This window comes from Mirounga angustirostris, unplaced genomic scaffold (genome assembly GCF_029215605.1).
Source record: "Mirounga angustirostris isolate CCGP_5_RB_7025 unplaced genomic scaffold, mMirAng1.0.hap1 SCAF_1, whole genome shotgun sequence".
NCBI classification, from domain to species: Eukaryota; Metazoa; Chordata; class Mammalia; order Carnivora; family Phocidae; genus Mirounga; species Mirounga angustirostris.
The window spans coordinates 125,956,158-125,975,106 of NW_026991709.1; the positions used below are offsets into that span (position 1 = coordinate 125,956,158).

The 18,949-nt window shown below is 43.7% G+C and overlaps 1 protein-coding gene across 7 annotated transcripts; it reads right to left on the reverse strand.

The window, feature by feature from the left end:
• Positions 1–467: 467 nt before the first annotated feature.
• On the reverse strand, positions 468–18,201 carry CDV3 (CDV3 homolog). 7 transcript variants are annotated; one of them, XM_064587537.1, is made up of 6 exons: positions 17,575–18,200; positions 16,752–16,828; positions 8,014–8,159; positions 4,284–4,443; positions 2,795–2,844; positions 468–2,389 (listed from the first exon to the last, which is right to left on the reverse strand). In XM_064587537.1, the coding sequence occupies exons 1-6, from the start codon at positions 17,812–17,814 to the stop codon at positions 2,373–2,375; spliced, it is 690 nt and encodes a 229-aa protein (XP_064443607.1). In that variant the 5' UTR covers positions 17,815–18,200; the 3' UTR covers positions 468–2,372. The 7 variants fall into 7 exon arrangements, with proteins under 7 accessions (XP_064443607.1, XP_045759717.1, XP_064443622.1 ...); XM_045903761.3 differs by lacking the exon at positions 2,795–2,844 and having other exon boundaries at positions 17,575–18,195; XM_064587552.1 differs by lacking the exons at positions 2,795–2,844; positions 17,575–18,200 and adding an exon at positions 17,242–17,303.
• Positions 18,202–18,949: the final 748 nt, after the last annotated feature.

Below are 18,949 nucleotides of genomic sequence, written 5' to 3' on the forward strand. Positions count from 1 at the left end.
CTTAGGGCATGATCTCAGGGTCGTGAGATCAAGTCCCAGAGTTAGGTTCCGCACTCAGTGGGGAATCTGCCTGAGATTCTCTCCCTCCGCCCCTCCTGTCACTGGTGCACACGTGTGCGCACTCTCTAAAAGAAATATATCTTTTTTAAAAAAGCCATCAAACAGCATCACAATGGTTTATGACAAATTTAATACACTAACAAAGAAAAAAAGTACATTTCAATGCTTTTAACTTTAAAGAATACTCATCCTAGATTTGCAGCCCCTTCATTCCAGCTGTTTTGTTAACATTCAGAGTACTCTGCATTCTTCCAACAGAAGGTACCCCCCTGAGATGAAGAGTACCATCCTCCTACAGCGATGGAGGCATGGCATCAATTAGCCATTTTCAAAAAACAGGATACTTTAAGGATTAAGAATAAAAACTATGGAGGGGGGGTATGAATAAAAACAATCAGACTGCACAATCCATATATTTACTTTTTATTGAATTTGTTAATGTTACAGAGTTCTTGCACTGCCAAACCATGCCTGAGAATTCAAAGAAAGAAATGGTACAATGGACAGCCTCACCCACCCATCATACAGTATATTAAAACTTGATTCATGTGCATTTTTATAATTTCACAATCTTTTAAAAAGTTATAACAAGAGTTGGAATTTTAAATCTCCTGCAGGTCTTCAGAGTTCTAGTATAGTATGCCATTAAATAAAAGTTCCACATATTCATCTCAGTTCATTCCTCAGTAACATAACCCCCGACGCAATTTTGCTGGGAAAAAATGCATACTTTTCAGGGGAAATATGTGGCTCAAGGTCCAAGAGATTATTTGTTAAGATTTTTGGTTCCCAAATGAAGTCTTCAGTTTAACCAAGAATCCCTCGTTTCTTGCTTAATCATCCAACCTCTCCTTGGCTGGCTCAGCTGCTCACCCCAATACACCAGAAGGCAGGCACCCGGCCTGCCACCTCAAACAACGCCAACATCCTGGCCCAGATGTGGTGGGCAGGTCCTGTCAGGAGATACTGTGACCTCCCAGGAGCCGATTCCTGCACTGACACTTTTCATCAAGACTGCACTCCTGTAGGAGATATGCCCCCACACCAGGATAGTTTTACTCGCTCACTTGCTTCACTCTTGCCAGTAGCAAGTCTGCAACTCCTGCATTTGGCAAAGGGATTTATTAGAGAGAAACCCAGACTCTGCGTCAAGTGGTCACATACCACTTTGAAATATATCTACTGAACCAAAGATACAAAACTAGTACATTACCAGACTATCTCATTAGATGGACTTTTCAGTAATCCTGGGTAGCTTCCTGAAGTCCCTTTAAGGACCAAAAATTACTGGATAGTTTAAGCTGTAATTATTAAAAACAGAAGTGCTACATCACCTGTCTTCGCCCCTGACTCTTCAAATGAACATAAAGACATACCAGAAGGTTGGTAACAGAGCTAAACTGGCACAATCACTGCATCTATAGCATGTCCAATACCTGAAAAATTTGGGCACAAGTGTATCTGGAAATCTTGTCAAAGATCATGCAAGATCCGTGAAAACCTACGTGGGTTTTAGGCTAAGGTTCTGCTCATGTTGCTCTGAATTGATAAGGACCGGTCAGTGAATCCCTTGGCCTGAGCAGAACCCATACTCTTTCCCCTGCAGTTTACCGTACAGTTTAGACCTGATTAGAGGAGGCTTAGCAGCACCTGAAGTAGAGCCCCTCACATCCACTGCCCTTGACACCAAAGGCTATTTGGTTCCACTCTAGGGATTGGCAAATTCACGAGACATTTCACAATTCTAATGCATATTTCAGGTCACTTATTTAACCAAGCAATATGCTCTGTCAAAGAACTTATTCCAAGTCAAGAAAGAAGGAAAGAAAAAAAAGGCCTTAATGTGTGGAACACAGAAAAAGCACTACCCAAATAAAAAATTACTAAAAGAAATAAGATTACTCCCTCCCCTACCCCCTTTCCCACTTGGTGGACCCAAGTTTGGCTGAATTTAATTTGTGGTTACCTCAGAATACAACTCAAAGTTTAAATAATAAAATCACAACCCTACAGAGATTATCTGAACACAGGAGTTCTTTTGAGAGCGGCACGTTCCAGAAGTCTAACACAGCCCACTACGGAGTATCCTTAAGGGTGGGGCACAGGGCAGGTTAATTAAGGTCACTTAAATCTTCATCTTGTACAGCAGGTCAGAACCCAGATGGCTGACTTTCTGCAGGATTTCTGATAGGAATCCAGTAGAGCTGGTCTCAACCTTCACACCGACACTTACTAGCTGTAACCTTCGTGTCCAGAAGTTGTGATCCACATGAAGTCCGCAACGAGTGCAGCAAACCTGAGGTAGTCAGCCCTTACGAAGGCTCAGTATCTGAACATAAAAACATTTTGAAATGACCACTGGCTGCAGTTTCTGGTTTTGTATTTGCAGAGTAATAATGAAAGAACACCGCTGAATCTAGTTCACGCACTTAGAGAACAACGAGACTCCCCCTAAATCCAATATATACAAACAGCAGCCGTGACACCTGTACTTCCCCAGTACCATAGGGCCGGTCACTTATACCGAGTGGTCTGCATCGGCTGTGGGTCCAGCAGCGGTCAGATGATGAATGGCTGTTCCTGGTGGTTAGCTGCGGCCTAGTTACCTTAGAAGCGTTAGCAAAGACCATTCCTTAATTGTACTGTGTGTGGCTGCTTTTCTGATTTTCAAGCACAGCATACTGGTTGTCTAGCTGAAGTTTAAGGGCCTGGTTTTTTGAAACCTCATCCCTACCTCTAGTTTTGTGTCTTACTACTTCAAAGCTCTTCTCCATTTCTTTATCCCTAAGGGAAAAGAAATGTAATCAGTAAGTATTTCTTCTTCACTAGGTTGTTGATCCTCCAAAAAAAAAAAAAAAAAAAAAAGCCGCCCCTGAGAAGTATCCTGAGGGAGTTAATAGGAGGGGAAACCGGAACAGGTATCCCGCTTTCCCAAAGTCTGCGTACACCACTTGCTTTTACAGAAGTTAGTATGGCGACAGCTTTTTTCGTAACAGTGAAAATCCTCTTCCGATTTCTTTCAGCGCAAATTAGCGCAAGAAAATAGGTCTTCCTATCAAAGTCAAGTGGCGTAATGCAACCTTTCAGAAAGCGGGGGACCCTCTTTGCTTTATGCCTTTCTGGCTTAGGAGGGGTTTCATAGGAATGCTCTACTTTCGACAGCAGGGGAAACCTGCCCATAAAATCATCATCAGATCATTTTCCGGGCTTCCAAGGAACAGAAAACACAAATACTGAAGCTCTATGGTCCTATTTTCTGTGGCAGCAGATCTATTTGAATACTATTTACTGCAAACCTATTTTGGGACCAACTTGAAGACAACTGCAAAGTCAAAAGGCTATCTGATGACACACTGATTCCTTCTAAGAGTTATTTTTATTTTAAGCAAATAATAAATACATCTCTTTATAAATAAGGGCAACAATTTTCTTCTTCAAGTCAGGTTCTACTCATTATTCAGTGATTTCTCCTCATGTCTACTTTATGAATGGGGATCAGATAAAGCAAGGTGAGTGTGGGGGATCACTGCCCCCTTATTCTGTAGGACAGAGCAGAGTAGCGAGTCCAATGGAGGCTTAAATTCAAGCCAGCTGGGCTCCCAAAGAAGCAAAAAGGCTGGAATTTACTTTAAAAGCCACCCCCCGCCCCCGCAAACAGTATTTCCAACTGATGTCCTTTACATTTCTTCCCATTTTATTTACTTAAAAAAAAAATTCATGTCCCTACAAAGGATGTGGAAGTGCCATATGTGGTCATTTAATTCCAGGTAGCATTCATTTTAAGTACCTGCTGAAATAAGATTATTTTAATATTAGATTTATAAATGCCAACATCTTTCATCTATTCACATCAACAGGGAATACAATGAAAATACTGCTCTTACATTTCTAGTTTCCATGCTATAAGGAACATGTGCTTACAAAGAATCTAACTACATAGATGTCATAGCTACAGAACACCACCAACCAGGAATAAAGCAACTTTTGTAGACAATGTCTTTGGCGCTCTTTCCCCGCTGCCCCCCTCCAGGGTCCTTACCCCGTTTCCCACTCCCAGGCACATAAGTCCCACCTAATTTTCAGTTGCCTGTCAGCTACAGCCTGGCCTTTACCAAGGAGACCCCCTCCCCTCCACCTCAGGTGGGTTTTCCTATCTCCTACATCCCACTTGCTGGCCAAGGGACAGGGCTCCCAGACAAAAGACAAGAGTTGAGAGTACTTACTTCCGGCTTTCTACATGCTTGGCAGTGGACTGCAGGGATGGGAACTGTGTATCACTGTAGATTTCTGGTGGTCCTTGTGGTGTTTTCCTTGTTGTGGTTAACCTGGCTCCAGGAGGCCTATACACACCGCTAGTCATTGCTGGTTCTGGGGTCTCTGTAACTAACATTTCGTAACAGTTTAGAGAAACTAAAATGCCTGGCATTTTAGTAAGCTAGTCCCGCATTCCCGATCACTTGACAATTACAGGGGAAAAACCCAATACCTACACAGGTTTCTGGACAACTGAAGGAAAGTTATCCGAGAAAATGTGTGAAACTGAAAATACTCTTATCTTTCTGGAGTAGTCTTCTAACTTCTCTATCATGTGTAACTTCGATTACCTATGTACATGAGTTCTTTCTGGAAGTCAACTTACTGGAAGTGGGAGAAGAATCTTCTGCACCTGGGAGACAGTCCATCAGGGACTGTCTTTCAGAACAGCACTATCTCACCCCTCAGTTTACATATAGGTAAATGTGGATAATCACTTCTTTACCTGGTTGGTGGGTTACATAACATGCCGTGTGTAAAGAATTTATTTACAAAAATGCTTGTGTATATATTTACTTCTAAAAGACTAGTAAAAATAAACTACTACATATCTTTAATAATTTTCTACATCAATGGATTTTAAGGCTCTTCGTTGTATTTTATAAACACAGGTAAAGCAGGAAAAAAAAAAACTAAGCAGCCGAGCAGCCCCATGTCTTCCAGGATGGCTAACATTTTCGGGACAGAACCTTCCAGCTTTTCGCTACATATCATTTTTTCCTCCCCATTCTCAATATGGATTCAGTATTTTACGTGTTTTCCATTTATCAAAAACTTCATTTCAAATAAACGCCTACTCCCTCATTTATCAGCTGCAATATAATGCAGCCATTTGAATACTATTATAAAGGCTTATTGTCTCATACAGCTTTTAATTAAGTGTGGGAAAGCTATAATATCACACGCATTCATTAGTGACTGAGCACCTGCTATGTGTCAGGTGCTGTTCTAAACTACACAGTGGGGATACAAATGTTAAGGACATGCCTTCAAGAACTGGATATTCTGGGGCACCTGGGTGGCTCAGGTGGTTAAGCGACTATCTTCGGCTCAGGTCATGATCCTGGGGCTCTGGGATCGAGCCCCGCATTGGGCTTCCTGCCCGGCCGGAAGCCTGCTTCTCCCAGGCCCACTCCCCCTACTTGTGTTCCCCCTCACGCGGTCTGTCAATTAAATAAATCAATCAATCTAAAAAAAACCCCGAAACAACTGGATATTCAGGCTGTTAGCCACATGCAGCCATCTGAAATGAAATAAATTCAAGAATTCAGTTCCGTAGTTATATTAGTCGAATTTTAAGTACTCAATAGCCACCTGTGGCTAGCGGCTACTACAGCGAACAGAGGCTATTCCATCACTGCAGAAAGTACTACGGGACAGTGTTGGGCTTGAGGGAAGAGACACACACATGTAAAGGTTGGTGCCACACCGAAGATGAGATCGGGGGAAGAGTTCGTCAAGGGAGCACACGATGGGTAGGGGTCTCAGTGCTGAGGTGAAAACCGAACAAGGCCTGAAAGCCGTAAGGAGGCAAACACACATCTAGAGTTGGTAAACCAGCCAAATCTGGCCCGACTCCAGATTTTGTGTATGTTTTACTGGAACGCAGCTACACTCACCGGGTGCATGTATCGTCTACGGGTGCTTCTGTGCCGTCACAGCAGGGCCGGGTAATTAGAACCATCTCCCGTGCGGCCCTCAAAACCTAAATTAATTATCTGGCCCTTTGCAGAAAGAGCTTACTTAGAGCGGATTCAGGCTGAGAACACAGGCACAAAGGGCCTGCAGCAGCAGTGTGCCTAGTATCCTCAAGGAGCAGGGAAAGCGAGGTCCAGATTAAAAGAAACACCAAGTCAGAAGAAGGGATCACAAGCCAGGCATCCAAGGCCTTGCAGGTCCCTGAGAACTTCAGCTTCTACTCCGAGCAGAGGGGACAGCACTGGAGGTTCGGGAACAGCGTATGTACAGACGCAGGCAGACCAGTGAAGAGGTGACCTCACTAATCCATATAAAAATCAACGGTTCAAACCACTGGGAGCAGTGGAACTGAAGAGAACTAGTCACATAGAGTGTCTGATTTTGAAAATAAAGACAACAAATTTACTGACAAATTAGATTTAGGTTTGGAGCAAGAAAAAGTTATCAAAGATGACTCCAAGATTTGTGGCCTAAGTGACCGAAAGAATCGCAGTGAAATTACAAAGGCTGTTGTGTTGACCCGACACAGGTTTGAATTGCATGGCTTCACTTACACGTGGATGTTCTTTACTAATACGGTATAAAACTGTAAACGTATTTTTTCTTGATGATTTTAATATTTTCTCTCTTGCTTATTCTAAGAATATAGTAGCATAAATGTACAAAATATGTGTCAATTGGTATGTTTATGTTACTGGTAAGGCTTCTAGTCACAGTAGGCACTCAGTAGTTAAGTTCGGGAGTAGTCAAGTGAAATGAGGATTTGACTGCACTGGGATTCAGGGCTCCACCCTCATGCTGTCCAAGGGTCTACTGTACATGAAGAGTTCAGTTGGGGATATGTGGATATCGAGATGCCGGCTAGGCAGTTAAGATCTGCGTGTCTGGAGGTCAGAAGAGATCTGAGCTGATGTGAATTTCGGAGTTGCTGGCATGTGGAGCCTGGTGAGGGAGGAAGGGTGCGGGAGCAGCAGGGGCTGAGCACTGGGGTAGGTTCTCTCTCAGAGGCAGGAGAGAAAAAAATCCCAGCCAGGGAGACTGAGAACCAACCACGGAGGGAGCAGGAGACTGTGGTGTCCTGGGGTGATCAACTACGGCAAGCGCCGCTGATGGGGCAAATCGGGTGAGGACCGAGACTTGGGACAGAGGTTAGCAATGCTGAGGTCATCAGGATCAGTGATAGATGCAGTAAAAAAAAGTTAAACGGAAAAACATATACATACGCATAAGCAAAGGGCTAGAAAGGATGCAAGAATGTTGACACACACTAGTTATCTTTATTCTCTGGGCAGTAAGATTTGGAGTGATTTGTTACTCTTTATATTATTCTGCATTAAAAAAAATGGGTATATATTAACGCAATGTTTCTCAAACTTTTCTCAACACTTCCATTCTAAGGAGCCCTTTTAGACATCTATTTCCTAACTACCATGCCCCCACACCAGGAAATGTTAACACCATGTATATACTGTGCTCACACACTTCGGCCCTCTGGTGGGCAACAGCCCATTAGAAGATCTGATATTTCTTCACCCCCCACCAAGAACCATTTCTTATCAACTCTTAGGAGTGATAAAATGTGCCCTTCTGAGAATTCATGCTTCAAGACAGAATAAAATGGGGATTGGGGGAAAAAACACAAACAGAGGTGGAAACACAGGTACAATTTCCCTTAGCCAACTGTCAAAAATTGAAACAAATTAAACATTTAAGTTGGACAAGTTAGTTTACATATAAAGTTAAGCAGCCTACAGAAAAGCACATATCGTAAGTTCCAAATTACTTAGGATATAAAAGTCTTTAAACAGACATATACAAACGTCTCTCCCAAGAACAGAAAGGAACCCCACTCATTCTACCACAAGCATTCATTTAGTTGAATGCCAACAGTATATAAAATTATACATAGACAGCTTTATGAAAATGAAATATTAAGGTTACCAATTACTGCAGCAGGAGGTGCTTGTACTGGAGCTGTTTTATTCCAGGGACCTGAAGACTTTTCTACACCACCACCACCTCCTCCACCTTCTTCCCAGTTATCACCTGGATCTTCTCTTTTCTCATTATCATCTTCTTCCTTTTCACTATTGGAAAAGCAAGTAAGTGAATTCAGTTACAGAATCACCAGGAAAATCGTCAGTCCAAATCCTAAGTCGTATCAATGCTGATCTGTGTGACCCTAAGAGAAGTCACCTCACCCTCTCAGAGCCTCAATGCCCCACTTGTTTAAGAGAGACAGAAATAGGGGATGTTATCGGTTATACACTGGGACTTCCACCTGACTTCATATGAAAGGATTTCATTGCTACAAAAGGTTTAGAAAACCACCTGGTCTGATAGTGTCTGCTTTCCTTTTTGCAAACCTCACATACTCAAGAACATTTAGAAATATTTACCATACTGACCTGCCAGGCTTATGACAATCTATGTGATTACATACAGCAGCCCCAAGGAAGAGCAGGACCCCAGCTAAGAACCTCACGCAACTGAGGGAGGAAGAGAGGCCAGGCTAACCTGAGAAAAGGGGACTTGAGAGGGATTAAAAGTGTAATCCCTGGATTTTCTAGGACCACAGTGGCCAAACAGGCACTCATGGTAAGCGCATTTTCAGTGATCAAACGTTTTTTGAAGTTGTATAATTTCACTTGCTAATCCTTTAGTACATATTACAAAACGAGAACTCACATTCCAATAGAAGAAACAAGCCTGTGTTCAGTGTTGACATCAGTGCTACAGACTTTATTAGTGCCAGTCCCTACTGTTTGACACAGGGAATATATAGAACTGGCCCCTATCACCAGATATGTCACCCATTTAAAAAAGAAGAGAATACAAAACCTCAGTCTTTGGCTTTATTAGTTAATTATAAATGTGAAAGATACCCTCAGTGGTATCCTAAGACTGGCTGCAGTGTTTATGCCAATTTCTTTATTCTTGAATTGGCTTGAGTCAGGAATCAGGGTTACCTGTCAAATCTAACCCCCTTTTGGCCGTGATTCGCCCTTGCTGCTGCTGCCTCTGGCACAGACTACCAACCTTTCCATGAAATTATGTTCCATGACAGTGGTGGTTTTTCCTAGAACTTCAGCCTATCAACCTCCTTTACCATTTTGACCATGCTTCTCTCTCCTACTGAAAAAATAGGGCTGTTGCCTAAAGCTGTCCTTGGTCTTTCACTCTTTTAGACATTTTCTCCCTTTGATGCCTGATCAGTGATCATGACCTTAACAACGTACAGATGACTCCCACCCTACTGTGTATGGCCCTGGGAACATCATGGCCTCTCTTGGCTTCTGCAAAAGGACATCTCAGGGTGCTTTCCTTCCATTTCTATTAGAACAAGGAAAGTGCCAGCTATAAGACAATTTCTTGAATAACTAATGGTCTCCTTTAAAGACACTTACAGAAAAATTTCAAAGACAGTGCCCACCAACAGAGGTGATTCCAGAATTTAGAGGCCTAGGGTGGCAACTGGGGAGGGGAGAGAGGAATGAGCTCCTCCTCAGTCTGCATTTGTAGCATGATTTTACTTAAGACTATAATTCAAGAGGAAAAAATAATGAAAATATGGCCAACTCACTCTTTGGTTTCCCTTTTTTGTTAACACATAATAGAATCCTGTACAGCCATTTAAAATGTCAGGCCTATGCTGACATGGAAGTAATATGCATGTCAGTTAAGCCAATGGCTTACTAAAACAAAATCTATACACCTAATATTAAGTAGAAGGACATTTTGATTTTTTAAAAATGGTTTTAAAAAGTAGCTGGGTGCTAGAATGCCTGATTTTATTTTTTTCATGCAGCAAACAGGTACGAGCAGATTTTAAAACCAGACTTCCTGGTTCAAATCATCTGGGTTTTTTTGCCACTGATAGCCAGGAGACTTTGAATGTGACACTTAACTTTTATATGCCTCAGTTTCCTCCTACGTAAAATGGGGATAACAGCTCCATTTTGAAAATTTTAAAAGACACAAAGCACCAAGAAAAGTGCCTGGCACATAGTAAGTGCTGTTTATTGTTATTACATGGGGTTTTTTTGGGTGGGGGGAGGGGCAGGAGAGGGAGAGAGAATCGTAATTAAGCAGATTCCATGCTGAGTGTGGAGTCCGAGGGGTTCAATCTCACAATCTGAGCTGAAACCAAGAGTCAGATGCTTAACTAACTGCACCACCCGGGTGCCCCACTATTACATGCTTTTTAATATCCATCTGAGTTTTCAAACAGATGCCACCTTTATATTAGGAGAAAAATAAAAGAGAACAACTCAAAAATCCCAAAACCCACAACATGAACATGTTCTTTTAAATAGATACCAAACACTATGACTCTGTTTTCTAGTTTATACGTGGAATGAATGACCACGTAAGGATATGAAGGTCCTAATTTATCCAGCAGTCTAACAGTGGTATCCAAACATTACACCTGTTCCAAAGAATATTTTTTTGTCACCCACTTCTGAGAACTGATGCCAATGTAATTATACTTTCATGCAATTTGCTTGGTTCATGAGTAAAAACATGGGTGTTATTTACCTAGTTACATAAGACTTGTTAGTAATGTCCCAGTAACCCAATCCCAGCCAGACAAGGAGGTAAGACCCCAACAAAGATTTTAAGAACCTTCATGGGACTTTTATACTCCTATATACTCCCAAGGTATGCTAGCTTTCAGTTGGTCTATCATTGTGAAACAGTTAACTCAGCAAAATGTGCTGAATCACTATTGTTCAAATATGTATACTGGACTCTAAAATAATTACTTTAGTATATGGTGATCAGTATACTTCAACTCTGGAATTATCAGCTTGTAGTAAGCAAACAACTGAAAACCAAAAAATTTTTTAACACTGATTACCTCTAAGCAGAAGAGATTATGGATCATTCTTATACATTTTTAATGCTGTTATTCCTTTCAAATGTCCTTAAAAAATATAGTTTTTCTAATTCACAATAAAATATTAAAGAAAAGCCCCTATTTGGTCTGACAGAATACTGATGGTCCCATGTAAAAGAAGGTTCCTTTGGGCTCCTGGGTGGCTCAGTTGGTTGAGCGACTGCCTTCGGCTCAGGTCATGATCCTGGAGTCCGGGATCGAGTCCCACATCCGGCTCCCTGCTCAGCGGGGAGTCTGCTTCTCCCTCTGACCCTCCCCCCTCTCATGTGCTCTCTCTCATTCTCTCTCTTAAATAAATAAATAAAATCTTAAAAAAAAAAAAGTTCCCTTACTGTAATATTTATTACCTCTTCACCCTCAGAGACAAGTGAAGAATTAATAAAACACAAAATCTAAAAATCCCTTTAAGTTATAAACTATTACTAAGAAATGAGTGATTTAATTAAAGGGATTGTGTATCTGTAGTAACAGGCACAAGACAGCTTAATATTTTGGTTCTTAAGATTCTGAAGTTTTAGTTAAACTAAACATTGTAAACTGTCTAGTCAAGATGACCCTTCATCCAACAATGGGAATGAAGGCCCAGAGATACCAAGAGGCCATTGGACTAAGGGCAGGGTAGAAATGATTTAAATAACCAGATTACTTTTTCTTATTTACACACTCTAGAAAATGTCAAATCTCTAAATGCCATAAGACACATGTTGCAAAGAATCATTTCCACAAGAGATGATTAGGCTAAAATTTGGTATTTTACCCAAACAGAATATATAGCTTATCATCAGCTAAATTTCACATTTCTAAAAACTACACTGCTACTTGTAAATACATGATCACAATTTAAAGTATACGATCTTAACTATGCAACAGTCTGTAAAAGGCACTGCTGGTGGAATAGGGGAATGAAGCTAAGAAAAGGGAATATTTACTGAATATCTAGAAGGCCAGGCCCTGTCCTACCACTTCACAAAGTTAAACCTCACAATAACACCAAGGCAGGCAGGAGACCCACTGTACACAGGAGGACACTGACACTCAGACATTTAAGCCCCTTCCCCAGGGCTATAAAGTAGCAAGCCAATCCCTGGGTCTCTGGATCTGGCTCATACTTTCATGTTACCTCTTCATTTTATCCTCTTTAGAGCTCCAACATATGACACAGAAATTTTCTCTATTTTGAGAAATTCACTTTCAGTAAGGTTGATCGGGATTACACATCCTGCAGCAGTTTATTAATAAAAATGGAACACCCTTACCTCTTTATCTCACAGGACATTACATGAGAGTTCATACATCCTAACCCTTCTTCCCCGACACTAGGGTTTTAGCAGCTAACAAAATCCAGACTTGTGTTTCTGCTAGAATGCTAGGCATCTCCATTGGTTTGACCCTATTATCTAACCACTGTTAAAACAGTAAAATGGATAGACATGGCCTGATGAGCTATGCTGGCAGCTCAAAATGGCACTGCGTTCCTCTAAGGACTCTTTCTCAATCCCTTCCCGGGAGACCAAGTGTCTGTCTCCTGTGTTCCACAGCATCCTGCCCATCACTGAAATGATCTACTGTTTAGTAGGAGTTATTTCTACAACGCTGATGTCTGGCACACTGTAGTCACACAGTATTTGCTACAATGAATCCAGCCTGGATGCTGGAGTGATTTCTTCAAGGAACAATTTAACCAGCTCTACCTAATGGGTTTAAAGGTCTAGATTTCTTTCTTTTTTAAAGAAATTTATTACATTTATTTGACAGAGAGCAGAAGCAGGGGGAGCAGCAGGTTCTCTGCTGGGGATCATGACCTGAGCTCAAGCGAGACATTTAGCCAACTGAACCACCCAGGTGCCCCGAAAGTTCTAGATTTCTTTTTTTTTAAAGATTTTATTTATTTATTCATGAGAGACAGAGAGAGAGAGAGAGGCAGAGGGAGAAGCAGGCTCCCTGCTGAGCCGGGAGCCCGATGCGGGACTCGATCCCAGGACCCTGGGATCATGACCTGAGCCGTAGGCAGACGCTTAACCATCTAAGCCACTCAGGCGCCCTAAAGTTCTAGATTTCTTAAGAAGCTTCCTAAAAAAACCACTGGGCTCCAAAAACTTTTTTTTTAAAAGTAAGCCCAACGTGGGGCTTGAACACACAACCCTGAGATGTGGCTCCACCTACTGAACCAGCCAGGCGCCCCTCCAAGAAGTCCATTCATTCCTGAAACATGACAAATGCTCAACATCTAGTAACCTCCAAATATTAAATGAAATCTTTCTTTCCCCCAAAAATCCATTTTAAGGATCAGAGAGGCCTACAGGTCCCATTTAGACTGCTCAACCAACAATCTAAGCTCCAGTGTTAGGCCCCTTATCACTATCCCAGTGGCATCCCTCTAAAGAACTTGTCTATACGTAATGACAACCTTGAATACATCTATTAATTTAGACACAAAATCTGACACAAGCCCTTATAACACTCTTGATACTGAAAATCCTGAGCTAGTTGGTAAATGTGATAGAACATTAATACAGTATGTTTGCTGCTACTGAAAAATTTCCTTTCAAATGCACTTATCTTCAATAAAGGTCCAGCATTCTAACCTATTATAAGGTCCAGTGTCAAGAACTTTAAGGCTATATGCACTATTTGCAGCTGACTAAAGATAAAGCAAATGTGACAAAAATGATCAAAAGATCTAAGCAAAGAGTATATGGGTACTTATTTTAATTGTTCTTGCAACTTTTCTGAGGTTTCTAATTTTTCAAAGCAAAAAGTTGGATGAAAAAACTTAAGATTATAAGGCTGAAAATTTCAAGGTATTTTAAGTCAACTTCCAAAGTTTTCATATTCCCTTGTCTCATACTGAGATAGCAAGGCTGCCTCTCTCATAGGTAGAAAAAGGTTAACAGACGAAAAGCATAAAGAATCACCTGCCCCCAACTTCTCAAAGAAAAGCTAACTCATTTCTCTGCCCCTTCCTAAGGGCTTCTGCCTAAAAGAGTAGGACCAAGCTATAGAAGACAGTAATTCAAGGTCTATAAGCGACGTTTAACATCCTGAGAGGGATTTTTGTTTGTATGGTCATACTAATGCCAACCCGAACGTGTCATTTTCCTCCTATTAGGTCCACAGTGAATTGACTCACCAGAGTCTAACATTAGTCATGATAGTAGTAGGTAGTGTACCTCCACTACCCCTTGTCCTCAAATCTTGGTACTATAAATTAGGTGCCTCATGGTTAAATAACAGAATGTGCCAACACTAAGTTATTCTAATTTACCCAATAAATAGAGAAGATGATTAATATTAATGACTGGGTATTTTACAAATACCCTGTTCAAAAATCCTCACAACATCCTAGGAGTTGTCTCAATTCTGCATATCAGATCAAAAGTAAAGTGACTCGCCCAAGGTCACACATAAGCAGCAGGCTAAAACCCAGATTTGTCTTTCCCCAAAGTCCATGTTTTTGTGACATTATCAACTCCATCACATTTATGTGAGTAACCTACTTCCACTCCTATGAACCAAAGTGTCTCTCCTTGGGGACCCTAACCCTACCGAGTTTCACTGTCAAGAACATTTAATACAAAGTTTACAAGGATATTCAGTATATAGTGTGAAAATTTTAGTCATTATTATTAAACCTCAGATGACTTCTCACACTCAAATCTTTCCTGAAGACTGTTAGATTCCTCTTTATTGAATGAGTTGTGAAGGCAATGGAAATACAGACTCTAGACTCCACAGTGATTGAGGATCCACAAAAGCAGCTTCCCGAAGGTATGTTTTTCAACGTTAGCAGGTTAGAGGAAGACCTGTTGCAGACCACTCAGGAGTAAGACTACATGCTAAGAATAATGAAAACACAACATAAAAGCTGGTCCAGTTTCAGGTCAAGCAGAACTTACACACTCATACTAGCTGAGATTTACCTATGCCCCTGGCAAAGGTGAAAGACATAAATGATTTAAGAAGTGTTTCATCATCTCTGGAGTAGCCATAAAGAAAGAAAAAATAACCTTGAATATGGATATGGGATATATAATCAATGACAGAAAAATAGGCAGTTTAAATATCCTCCATAATATAATAAAATCAATTTCTAGCATTCAGTGAATCTGAAATCTTTCCCCTCAGAAAGTGCTACTCTTACTAAGTTCAACATGGCCAAACACTATTTTTCCTGTCACTCAAGTCTTCAGAATCTGCAGTTAAGAACCTGTGGTCAGGAAAGCCTGACCAAGAGCCTTATTCTACAGCCAAACAGGAACCACACACATAAGGCAGTGCCACAACCCCCGATGGACGGCTAAGAACTTCACGTGCCCTCCTTCATTTTCACAGGTCAAGCCCCAGGAGAACACAGGGGTATTTTCTACACTACACCTCTCCAGAAACATCTAACAAACTCAAGAAGTTGTTGGGAAAAAAATTTAGTCTAATCACTTCTACTTAACATTACTACAAACGAACCTCAAGAGCGGAGAAGCCCCATTTCCTAAAAAGTCTCCCATAATCAGTCAGGTTTCACTCTGGTTAAGCTCATGAAACGAGGTCAAAGAACCTAGGACAGAATGCCTGGTGCTCCAGGAGGTATTCAACAAATGTCAAAAATATTAGCCCTGGTTTTTTAATTTGAGTAACTTACTTAAGGCCATAAATATTACCACTTGGAGAAGTCAATAGACAGTATTCTGTTAAGGAAAATTACTTAAGCCAGCATGCCACGTGGTCACTGGTATACACAAATTGCAAACTTCGAACTGGAGGCGGTTCATTAGATCTTTTATTTCTTTAAACTGGGAATAAAAGAGTTTTTAACCTTAAAAACGGTGGAACCATATATTCACCTGTTTTTTCTACTTTATGAGCCCATCAAAATAAGACATCTATTCACATGAATCTAAAACCAACTATCACAGATTGGACTTACGTTAATTTCAAATCCCCTAAACCAACCAACCCAATTTTTAAAAAATTACTGTTTTCTTGAACTTTTTTTTTAAGATTTTATTTTATTCATTTGAGAGAGAGACAAGAGAGAGCACAAGCAGGGGGAGAGAGAGAAGCAGACTTCCTGCAGAGCAGGAAACCCAACGTACGGCTCGATCCCAGGACCTAGAGACCATGACCTGAGCCGAAGGCAGACTTAACCTTTTATCTGAGCCACCTAGGCGCCCGTTTTCTTGAGCTTTAAAAATAACATGCTTAGATTACCTGATGCCATCCCTATAAAATTCTAGGGAGAATAAATCTTCAGTGTTAGGATACTGGTTATTCTTGGGAGTGAAGGCAGTGACTAAAAGGGCTTAGGTTTCCTCTGCAGGAGTAACGTTCAGTTTCTTGACCTTGCTGTTGATTACACAGATTGGTCTCATTGTGTGAACATATAATAAAATCTGTGTATCTGTTAGATGTACTTCAATTACAAAAATACACATTAACTTGCTTATTGGAGAGGATCTGAAAACCACCTTATTTTTTGAAACAAACCAAAACCCTAAGTTCAAGGCACCACTGTTAAAAGTGAAAGTTTTGAGGCCACGAAACCCATTTCATTTTAGCTGTCTCAGATAAGTAGGCAAGCTCTCACAGGATTTTGGGGCTGGCAGCTAATTTGATCAGTATACAGAAGGGCTGCCATCACAGAAGGAAGACACAATCCATTAGAGCCCTACTACGCATATCTAAAGCAGGAGGCCACTGTGATGCGGCCTTGGGGCCAGAGAAAAACCAAACCTACAATACCTATCCTAAGGGTTATCTAAACACATCTGTAACCAGACCATACCTTATTTGCATCGCCTGAACTCTGAGGCCGCTGTAATCAACCTCTTTTTGCTCAAATTCTTTCCACTCATCTTCATCCTGTAAAACACAGTTCGATCAATTAAAGCTATTTGTTGAAACACAACTAAGGCAAGTATCAGACTATGAAAAGGGGATCAAGTGTCTGGAACCTAAAACATAGACTCGTTTTCTGGCCAAAGGCCCTGTTTGATCCCGAGGCCGACTAGGCAGGAGGACAAACGTGCCCAGCAGTCCAACCCTCTTACTTCCACCGGCTTCCTTCCAGAGAGCTGTTACTTTAAAAGCAACCAGGAAAAGTCGAATGAAAAAGTCAACAGTAACCCCACAACTCAATGTCTACCGCAATGTTGTCATGAGACTTCTTCTGTTACGGGCTCAGAGGCCAAGCCATGCCAATTAAAGCTACCACAAAAGCGACTGTTAGAAAATTCTGCTCAGACTGCCCGGCTGAAGTCAGAACACCAAATTACTCCGAGAACACGTCACTCGCTAAGTGCTGCTCCGGGCCGGCTACTTCGGACCCAGACCCGTCTCCCCTCGAGGGTCCCGCCGACTGGGTCTCGGTCCCGGCCGGCGACACGAGGCGGAGGGGCGGGGCGGAAGCGGGCTGGGGGGTCCCGCCGGGAGAGGCGCGCCGGCCCGGCGTGGGAAGCCCCCGCCACAGGGCCAGCCTCCGCGCCCGGCCGCCCCCCCGGCCGGCCCCTCCCGGACGGACGCTTCCCCGGGCGGGCGGCCGGCGGGGGCGGGCAAATGGGCGCAAGCGCGCGGCCGGGCCCCGAATCCCGGCCTTCCCGGCCCCTCACCTTAGTCACGGCCTTGGTGGCGGCCCCGGGGCCGGCGGCCCCCGCGCCCGCGGTCCCGCCGTCGCCCGGCCGGGCCCCCACGCCCGCCCCGCCGCCCGCCGCGCCCGCGGCTCCGCTGCTCCCGCCGGCGCCGCCCGCCGCGCCCGCGGCGCTCGCCGCCCGGCTGCTCCGCTCCTTCTTCTTCTTCTTGTCCCTCTTGGCGAAGAAGTTGTCTAGGCTCCGCTCCTCCGTCTCGGCCATGGCCGCAGCCTCCTCGACCCGGATGGGTGGGGCCGGCGGCGGGCGCGGCCCGCGGGGCTCCGAGCTCGGGGTCGAGGCCGGCTCTGCGCTCACGCTCCCGGGCGCGGCGACGCCTCAGCCCCGCGGGGTCGCCGAGGCGTGTGCGGCGGGGCGGGCGGCTCCCCCCGCGTGCTGGCGGGCTGTGGTACGGTCCGCCGGGGGGATCGCGAGCCGCTACCGCCGCTCGAGGCCGCCGGGGCTGCCGCTGCTGCCGCGCTCGCGGAACAGGATCCCGCCCGCTCCGCAGCCGGAGGGGAAAAGGAACGCGCGGGCCAGAGGCTCCGGCGACAGTGCTTGCCTAGCGCCGGCGCGTGCAGCAGGAAGATACGCGCGCGCAGGCCCGGAGAGGAAGGGAGAGGGGGTGGGGAGGGGAGGGAGAGGGAGGAGGGAGGGCGGGCCACCAGAAGAGAGAGGCGGTGCCCGCGCCTGCGTACTTAGCTCCGCCCGCCGCTGTGGGAGCGCAAAGGGGAGGGCGGCGGGAGGAGACGGAGGCGGAGCTGGCAAAGGAGCCAATCAGGTGCCAGAACGAAGCGCTTAGGCGACAATCCCTGCCTCAGACGGGGCGGGGCCTTGGGACGGGGAGAGGAGGGTGTATGCTAAATAAGTGATGGGCCTGATGGCTCCTGCCTCCCGATTGGCCAAGGGTTTAGCCTTGAGGGCGGGCATTTAGAGGGCTAATTGGTGACTTGGCTGAAGAGGTCCGGTGAAAGGGGCGGGTGGGGTTGGGTCCCTTCTGAGCGCATGCGTAGGGTGCACGCGTGTCTGCTCGCCCAGAGCGAACTGTGGCCTTGTGGCTTGAACTTTAGCGAAACGGAAAGGGTTTGTGTTAAGCTAGCTATGTTAAAGATGGTTACTGCTCCTCCGCTGCACTCTGTACTTTCACCCCCTCTGGTCTGGCAACTTTTAATTTTCATTTTATGGGATGGGTACTAGGAAAGTGAGAGGAGCAGTGGGCTTGAAGTTTTGGTCTTGTTTACGAAAAGATCTTTAATAAGCCAGTAGGTAGATAGGAGGGGATTAATTTTGTCTGAACTCCACCCTCTCTGCTAGAGGTCTGCCAAGGTCAAGCTAAAAAAAATCTGATCCTCGAGCTTTT